At 44.1% G+C, this 9,909-nt stretch overlaps 1 protein-coding gene across 1 annotated transcript; it reads left to right on the top strand.

Moving 5' to 3' along the window:
• The first annotated feature begins 8,864 nt into the window (after positions 1–8,864).
• On the top strand, positions 8,865–9,602 carry LOC130343853 (DNA damage-regulated autophagy modulator protein 1-like). Its single transcript, XM_056554393.1, has one exon. It carries the CDS (start codon positions 8,865–8,867, stop codon positions 9,600–9,602), a length of 738 nt encoding a protein of 245 aa, XP_056410368.1.
• Positions 9,603–9,909: the final 307 nt, after the last annotated feature.

The raw sequence follows: 9,909 nt of genomic DNA, 5'->3' as shown, positions 1-9,909 counted from the left end.
CTAATGTGGGGGAATTATCATGCACCTAATGTGGGGGAACATCATAATGAAGTGCTCCGTCTTCCAGGCAGCCTTAATCTGGCCCTGGGGGGGGGGGGACAGCATTGTATTAAGTGGAGGGGGACAGGAGTGGGATACAGCAGTGTATTAGAGGGGCCCGGGGGGGGGGGGATCAGCATTGTATTAGGGGGAGGGGGTGAACAGCATTGTATTAGGGGGGATAAGAGAGGGAATCAGCAGTGTATTAGGGGGGAGGGGGGATCAGCAGTGTATTAGGGGGGATGGCAGCAGTGTTTTGGGGGGATGGAAGGGAAGGGGAGTCAGCATTGTAAATGGGGGAGGGCGTGATCAGTATTGTGTGGTGCCTTGGGGGGAAGTGTATGCCAGTTGGGGTGTTGCTGTAAGGTATATCACAGGTATAATTAACTCTTGTCAATCGTGACGCCAGGGTGAGGGTTAATACTGTGATGCTTGGCCTATCGCCACCCTTCCCAAAAGCGATAGGGAGATGTAGAATAAATGCAATGTCCACAACCAGAGCTTTGCTGAAAACTTTCGGAAACTTTACTGAAGATTTTCTGTAACATGGGATAACAGGAACAGTCTTTATAACAAAGTGTATGTACAGCGCAGCTGAAATTGACGCATGGTTGGGACTTTTGTAAATTCTTTAGATTAGTAGGATTTTGTAAGCATAGATCTGCTGGATTTAGGGGTATGTTTAGGTCCAGAGGTCTCGCTAGCATAAGCTGGGAAGTTGTAAGAACTCACTGTTTCGTTTCAGGCCGAGGCTGGCAGGCTGTGGCCTAGTAGTAGTCGTTGTAAGTTGCGGAGGTCTGTCCTCATGAAGTGTCAGCAACCCAAGAGAGCGTCTATTGGCTGAAGCTCCCTTATATGGGCAGGGGCTGGCCGTTTTAGGATTGGTTCAGACCATCTGTCAATCAGTTTTACAAAGCATTATGGGTAATCACATGACCCATGAACCTCCAAAGGTCCTTTTACCTACCATAGAGTTCTAACTCGAGTCACATGAACTAGGGTCCTGCGACGCTATGCAGGTAAGCATACATATTATATACAGCATTTACATATAATTTAGCAGAATATTAACTATATGAGGGGTGACTAGGGGATGACTAGAGAAGCCGACCCCCAGAGTTCCTAGGAACTCTGAATTTGGGGACTCCTAACCAAGGTACAGTATGAAATACGGTACCGGGACACCACAAACCCCCTTACTTAAAACAAGTCGACCCCGACGCCTGTCCCCTAAGGCAGAGGAACTAGGACTAAGGATGAAATTACCATACATTATATACATCTTGACAAAAAAAATTCTATTTTCTCTGACTAGCGTTATCTCACTAGACATTTTAAAGCTTTCTATACATTTATGAAGCTCTATAGACATTTCTCAAGCTTCCTAGACATTTTTAAAGCTCTCTAAAACATTTCTCAAGCTTTCTAGACATTTTTATATCTCACTAAACATTTTCTTTTTGCCATTTAAGTTACCTGCTTGTACACGAAAGTTATATTGGCTTGCCTGAGGCTGTCTACCAATAAGCTAGCTACTAGGGTCTATTGGCTACACGCTCTTACCCCTAGAACACAACAGTATAACCTTACCTAGGTTACCTTTAGTAAATACGTGCATCAATTTTTAGCTCGCAAGAGCACCTGCTGGCCGGGCAGGGCATCTCACACACGTAGAGAGAAAAGAGAAATTAGTGTACATAACAGTGGCAGGAATTGTACAACGAATTAGGCTACAATTCCTAAAGTGTTGTTTTTTGCTTCTTAATGTGAGATATAGTCTATTTTGGTGTACTAAGTTAGAATGAGATAAGTACTCCTTAAGTGATTTATGTGATGTACTATGTGTACAGATACTATTTGGAAGATCAGTCTTGGTATCTTAAGGGTAGTTTACCCTGTGACAGGTGCTGGTGATGGGTGACAGTAATGATACTCTCAGAGGAGCTGAGAGAGTCACCTTTTAAGCAACTACTACAACACCTTTAAAATTTCCTAGTGTATGTACATGTGTACAAGAATTATTTACATTTCACCTTTTGTGTGCACATGCATTTAAGCAGACATTTTTCTGTGTACAACACCCATTTACATTTTTATGTACACAGACACAAGGCAGAATTTTTTTTCCTGTGTACAACTACTTACATTTTCTTATACTAGCAGAAATATTTATTAAACACTCCAACAGGGTTGAGGTAAATACACCTGATAAGTGCAATTTTTTAGCAAGAAACTCTTACGTTACTATGGAGGTATAAGGCATATACACAAAACTGGCGTGTAAGGATCAGCAGTCCACCTACACTAGAAGTAATTTTGAGGTATATACACAAAACTGGCGTGTAAGGATATGCAGTCCACCTACAAATCTTACGAATCTCCTGTAGGCTAGGAGTCTCTTGACCTGACGGTCAGGCATAAGCTTAATGGTTACGTTGCAAAACTTGGAACAGTCTTAGCATAGTCCTGCTAGGCACACTTTCTTGAACATGGTTGTTGCTGAAAAACCAAAGAAGTTAGCAAAAAACAAACAAACACAAATTAGCAGATGTCAGTCCCTTAGAAGACATTCCTCCGATAGGGAGATGTAGAATAAATGCAATGTCCACAACCAGAGCTTTGCTGAAAACTTTCAGAAACTTTACTGAAGATTTTCTCTAACATGGGATAACAGGAACAGTCTTTATACCAAAGTCTATGTACAGCGCAGCTGAGATTGATGTATAGTTGGGACTTTTGTAAGTTCTTTAGATTAGTAGGATTTTGTAAGCATAGATCCACTGGATTTAGGGGTATGTTTAGGTCCAGAGGTCTCGCTAGCATAAGCTGGGAAGTTGTAAGAACTCACTGTTTCGTTTCAGGCCGAGGCCGGCAGGCTGTGGCCTAGTAGTAGTCGTTGTAAGTTGCGGAGGTCTGTCCTCATGAAGTGTCAGCAACCCAAGAGAGCGTCTATTGGCTGAAGCTCCCTTATATGGGCAGGGGCTGGCCATTTTAGGATTGGTTCAGACCATCTGTCAATCAGTTTTACAAAGCATTATGGGTAATCACATGACCCATGAACCTCCAAAGATCCTTTTACCTACCATAGAGTTCTAAAGCGAGTCACATGACCTAAGGTCCTGCGATGCTATGCAGGTAAGCATACATATTATATACAGCATTTACATATAATTTAGCAGAATATTAACCATATGAGGGGTGACTAGGGGATGACTAGAAAAGCGGACTCCCACAGTTCCTAGGAACTCTGACTTTGGGGACCCCTAACTAAGGTACAGTATGAAATACGGTACCGGGACACCAGAATTGTATTAGGGGGATGGGGAAATCAGCATTGTATTAGGGGGAGGGGGAATCAGCATTGTATTAGGGGGAGGGGCGATCAGCATGGTATTAGGGGGAGGGTGGATCAGCATTGTATTAGGTGAGAAGGTATCAGCATTGTATTCAGGGGGATGGGAGGAGGATCAGCAGTGTATTAGGGGGGATGGGAGAGGAGGGGGGTCAGCATTGGGGGGGCAGCAGTGTATTACGGGGAGGGGATCATCAGTATATTAGGGGGAGGGGGATCAATAGTGAATTAGGGGGGATGGGAGTGGAGGGGGGTCAGAATTAGGGGGGGGGGTGGAACAGCAGTTTATTAGGGGGAGGGGTTCAGCAGTATATTGGGGGAGCGGGGTCTGCAGTGTATTAGATTAGGAAGTCAGCATTCTATTAGAGCTCAGGAGGGGAGTCAGCATTGTATTAGAGCTCAGGAGGGGAGTCAGCATTGTATTAGAGCTCAGGAGGGGAGTCAGCATTGTATTAGAGCTCAGGAGGGGAGTCAGCATTGTATTAGAGCTCAGGAGGGGATTCAGCATTGTATTAGAGCTCAGGAGGGGAGTCAGCATTGTATTAGAGCTCAGGAGGGGAGTCAGCATTGTATTAGAGCTCAGGAGGGGAGTCAGCATTGTATTAGAGCTCAGGAGGGGAGTCAGCATTGTATTAGAGCTCAGGAGGGGATTCAGCATTGTATTAGAGCTCAGGAGGGGAGTCAGCATTGTATTAGAGCTCAGGAGTGGAGTCAGCATTGTATTAGAGCTCAGGAGGGGAGTCAGCATTGTATTAGAGCTCAGGAGGGGAGTCAGCATTGTATTAGAGCTCAGGAGGGGAGTCAGCATTGTATTAGAGCTCAGGAGGGGAGTCAGCATTGTATTAGAGCTCAGGAGGGGAGTCAGCATTGTATTAGAGCTCAGGAAACAGTGGAGGACGGGGAAGATCTGACATGGGAATTTGAGATGAGGCATTCTTAGATTATATTATGTAGGGGTCTAAAGTTAGGCAACTTGGGCTGTGGTGATTATATATTTTAATATTATATGTTTGTGGGGAAGGAAATGTAAACAGGTTGAGGGAGAAAGACTAGGGTGATGGTCTTATATATTGCAATAGGATATATTTTTGGTTTAGAGCAGGGGTAGGTAACCTTCGACTCTCCAGATGTTTTGGACTACATCTCCAATAAGGCTTGCAAAGCATCATGGGAGGTGTAGTCCACAACATCCGGAGTGGCAACAGGATGTCTACCCCTGGTTTACCTTTTATGAAGAAGAAAATGACGACGTGCTGGTATAATGACACAACACTATGGGGCTGGTATGTAATTGTTTCCAGGGCTGGTTTTCACACCCAGTCCGGCCCTGGGCATTGGCAGGAATATACAGAGGGTGTCGCTAAGCGCTATGGTCCCGCACAGCAGGTCAGGACACTTGTTAATCAGGCACAGCAGCCGAATAACAAGCAGCCAGGCTGGCCTCTGTATTCCCATAGAGCAGAGGGGCGGCCTGAGCCCACTGGAGCAAGACAGGGCTTCTCCTCCCCCGAGCCATTGGCCAGGAGTGTGTACAAAGAGCCGCCGCGCACAGGGAAGCTGAAGGTACCGTCACCGAGCTCTGCTCCCCATCTGCAGCTCACCCCCCCCAGCCACCATACACATATAACATGCTGCCCTCTCATGACAGCTTGGCTGGGTACAGACCCCAGACCACACTCTTCCCCCAAACATAGATGCCAGATCCTTCTCCTAAACATAGTCCCCAGATCCCATAAGGACACACTGCCTTAACAGGTCTCTCTGTAGGGTACAAAACTACAACTACCAGCATGCCCTGACTGTTAGGACATGTTTGGAGTTGTAGTTTTGCAACATTTGGAGAGTTAAAGGCTGGGGCTTGCAGCTCTAATGTGTCTCTCTTTATGGTACACAACTACAACTCCCAGCACACCCTGAGTTTAAATGAATGTGAATAGGCCCCTCCCCCAAAAAATAATTTACCCTCTTTTCACATTTCACAGAAGTAAAAATATAAATAAATAAAATATAAAACATGTTAAAACTACAGATCATGGCACAAAAAATTAGCCCTCATACAGCCGTGTATATGGAAAAATAAAGAAGTTCTAGGGGGTCAGCAGAGGGTCAGCAGGGGGTCAGCAGAGGGTCAGCAGGGGGTCAGCAGAGGGTCAGCAGAGGGTCAGGAGAGGGTCAGCATGCAGCCACACACAGCACAGAACACAGACACTTTTTCTTTCAGTGTAAAATTGTCTGTGCTGAGATCATTTCTCCTCGCTGTGTATGGCTCAGACAAATTGATCACATGCTGTGCGCCATTTCATAAATGTAACGTACGTCAGCCCTTCTACCACAGACAATACTATCTTTATTCTGTAGGTCCATACAATGATACCCAATTTATATAGGTTTTGTTTTATTTTACTACTTTTATAAAATTAAAGCTTTTTGGGTGAAAATTAGTATGCTTAAAATTTTCCTTTTCTGACCCTATAACCCTTTTTTCCCTATAAATAGCTGTATGGGGGCTCATATTTTGTGCCATAATCTGTAGTTTTTGCACCATTTTTGTTTTGACTGAACTTTTTTTTAATCCTTTTTATTAATTTTTTTCTTGAAGTGACCAAAAATCAGAAATTCTGGAATTTTTTTTATGTTTACACCACTGACGTTATATTTTAATAGTTTGGACATTTCCACACGCAGTGACACCACATTACTTTATTGGGTAAAGGGGGTGATTTACACTTTTATTAGGGGAGGGGCATGATTGCTGATAATTGCAATCAATACTTACCAGGAATGAAGCGCGCTCAGCAAGTAAGTGCACTTCATACACTAGTACTGCGATCAGGGCATACATGTACACCCTGTGACGTTAAGGTGTTTTTGTGTCTACACAGGCTGTAGAGAACTCCCCGCCCTGACCGCACACACAGCCTACCTCTCACAGTCCTGACAGATCCTGACCTCCCACAGTCCTGACAGATCCTGACCTCCCACAGTCCTGACAGATCCTGACCTCCCACAGTCCTGACAGATCCTGACCTCCCACAGTCCTGACAGATCCTGACCTCCCACAGTCATGACAGATCCTGACCTCCCACAGTCCTAACAGATCCTGACCTCCCACAGTCCTGACAGATCCTGACTTCCCACAGTCCTGACAGATCCTGACCTCCCACAGTCCTGACAGATCCTGACCTCCCACAGTCCTGACAGGTCCCGGTCTCCTGAATTCACTGCTCCCTGAAGGTACCTGTGCTGAGGAGCCTGAAGCTCAATTTTGTAGCGTCACCCAACATTGCATGGTTCCACTCCCTCTGGTCCTTTGTGACTCCGCCCTTGCAAAACAACCAATTAAAATGTTATCCCCCAGATTTGTGAGGGTTCCTACGCCCCTGTTCCCTGGTCTTTTTATCCCTTTTCTTTGAGACTCTTGAATTTTGATATAATATGTGGATCCAAAATGCAGCGCAGATACAGTATATTTTACAGTATAAATAAACATAATAAACAGGGCCATTCACGTCTCCATTTACATTTCCTCATCTCAGTTTGGAGGTAATTGATTCCAGGTGTAACCCAAACCTTCCTTCATAGCAGCATTTCAGGAGGCCAATGGGAAATTACCTATTACCTTGTTTAAACTGCACATTTTTATAGTTATTTGCAAATATAGGAGCGCACCAGACCTCAGTAATCTACACAGACCAATGAGACACGTGCTGTTATTCCATAGTGCAAGACCCCAATACCGGCTCTATGGTAAATATGTCACCGGGGGAGGGGGGGGGGGGGGCTACCTGAGACTGGTTGAGTTTAATTTAATTTGTTTTCCTTCCACAATTTTTTTTTAACAAACTTTTAATTATAAACATAAGAAAAGGGGGTGAACGTGGTCGTGTGTAGCCCCCACAGGACAGCCATGAAACCGATGGACGCAGTAGGTACTGTTACCATGTGATGTCTATGGGGGCCAAGATACAGGTATATTGTGTAACTAAAGAAGGGCTGTCAATCAGCTGACCCAAAGAACTGTTGTAATAATATGTATGTTAGAAAAGCATTGTACGGACTTATTCTTGGTTTCTTTTAGACTGACAATAGGTGACCTTCAGTTTATTTATGTTTCTAACTGTTCGCTGGATATAATAAAAACACTGACCACTTCTTGCTTTTGCTGGACAACTGGGGGTCGGCCACAGCGTATATTTAATAACCATTAAAATAAACAATTTATATCCGAACTTCTGATTGAACACTCTCAGAGGTAAGCGGTCAGCCGGCCGCCCTCTTCGACGGGCATCACACTCTACTCTCCAGGAAAATCTCCTCCAAATTTCTCCTCCGCCACGCTGTGACTTAGCCTAAAAGAGAACAACATTAAAACGGGAACCAAACCACAACCCGCTCCACATCACCAGATCCCAAGGTCACAGCGACCCAACAGGCACCATTCAGCCGAATAGCCCTAAAAGTCCCACGGGACCCACCTATAACCAAGGGATAAAACACCGACACAAATTAACATAATTTTTTTTTTTATACCAACTATTCCAAATTTTTTTTTTTTTTTTTAATACCAAAATAGAACGTAAAAGGGGTGGGTGGGCGGGAATCTTCACACTTGCCGGGGACTCCACAAAGAGGAAGCCGCAAGCCTCAGCAACACATTTTATCCCCTATTACTCCTCCTCCCCTTCCTGTTAACCTAGCCTATCCCTGTCCTCCTACCCTTCTAGGTTCCGCCTCCCCCCTATTTCTCCAGCTCCTCATTTTATTTTTTCTTCTAACTTTATTTAACCCCCTCTTTGCCAGTCTGAGACGCCGCCTCCTAAACGGCGCGGCGTCGAACAAAAGAGCTTTAAAAAAAAAAAAAAAGAAAGAAAGAAAAGTGCAGAATTTTTTCTACATATTTTCTTTGTATTGGACTTTACACAGAAAACAATAAAATATAATATGGACATCTACAAATGTACAAATATATCCAAGTACAACCCCATCTGCAATGGTTTTGTGTTGGTTTTTTAACCACTGAGCAGTCACAGAAATGTTAAAAACCTTTTTATATGTTGTACATCTGACAAAACATTAACCTTTGTAGTAAAAGAAGAGAATTGGCAGAATTACAGACACATAAGGTTATATTCAGATGAATTCATGTTGGAAGAGATTTTGGAAAACCCTGTTGAAATGTGGATTCAGCCATTACTAGTTTTATTTGACTGTGGAAACACTAAATATCAGCAAACGTGATGCCAGGATTGTCTGCATAAAGATCTACAACACTGAGGACCAATCAGTATGCAGCATGATGGTGTTACCGAGATGAACCAAAGAATGACATCACAGATGTGACATCATCGAGTTCCGAGCCTATAGAAAACCCCGCCTGACAATCTGATTACACAGAGAGAGTTGGACAGAGACAGCGGCTTTTGCTTAGCGAATCTTTCCTTTATCTCAGCGATTTGTGTTGTTTCTTTGTGCCATGGAGATCCAGGGATTAGGGTTCTTGCCTATCCTTTGGGTCACATGGAACCTTTTGGGCCTCAGCACTCTTGTCACCTTGACCATCGCCCTAGGACATAGCAGACAGCCGTTTATCAGTGACACGGCTGTAGGATATCCTGAGTGGATAATATATAAGGTTGTGTTCTTTGGTGCACCCATCATAGGAGTTGCCGTCACCTACCTGCAGCACCGATTTATGTTCCTGCGCTCTGAACCATCTGCGAAGCATTTTAGGATTTACCAGAAGATCTTGTTTACCTTAGGATGCATCATGTGCATAGGAACAGCCCTGAATGCCGTATTTACTATGGGGAACAATCCTACAATACACAGGATCAGCTCAGGTATGGCATTTATTTGTGGAGCCATATATAATGTGTGCCAAGCTGGATTCCTATACAAAAGGTCATACAGCAGCCGGATTGTTTGCCATATAAGGCTGGCCTCCACCTTAGTGACTTCTGTGGTGCTGCTGCTCTTCAGTGTCGGTCAGGTCTCCTTCTATACGGATCTGTGCACCGGACACTGCGAGGAGATTATGTATGTCCCCGTCATGGTGGCTGAATACCTGGGATTCTGCGGCGTCACCTTATACCATGTGACCCACTATACAGATTTACAGCATTTGTCAGTAAAGATTTCCAGAAATGACATTAACGTCAGTCTGAGGACCAAGATACCGGACCCGGAACAGAACCATCCTGTAGAACAGTGAAGACTGAGGCCTATGACTACAGCCGGGAGCCGAGGACGGACATTTATCCTGTGTATTATTCTTAATAAATATATAAATAAAAAAACATGTCTCATCCTTCTCTTAACACCTGCCATTGGGACAGAGTCAGAAAGCCAGTATACACATCAGATAGTCCAGTATACACATCAGATAGTCCAGTATACACATCAGATAGTCCAGTATACACATCAGATAGTCCAGTATACACATCAGATAGCCCAGTATACACATCAGATAGTCCAGTATACACATCAGATAGTCCAGTATACACATCAGATAGTCCAGT

This window comes from Hyla sarda, unplaced genomic scaffold (assembly GCF_029499605.1).
Source record: "Hyla sarda isolate aHylSar1 unplaced genomic scaffold, aHylSar1.hap1 scaffold_695, whole genome shotgun sequence".
In the NCBI taxonomy this organism is placed as follows: Eukaryota; Metazoa; Chordata; class Amphibia; order Anura; family Hylidae; genus Hyla; species Hyla sarda.
This window is presented reverse-complemented; position numbering and strand designations above follow the sequence as displayed.

What these genes read in the sequence shown, in the direction of transcription:
- LOC130343853 (XM_056554393.1), top strand. Translation starts at nt 8,865, where the DNA reads ATGGAGATCCAGGGATTAGGGTTCTTGCCTATCCTTTGGGTCACATGG.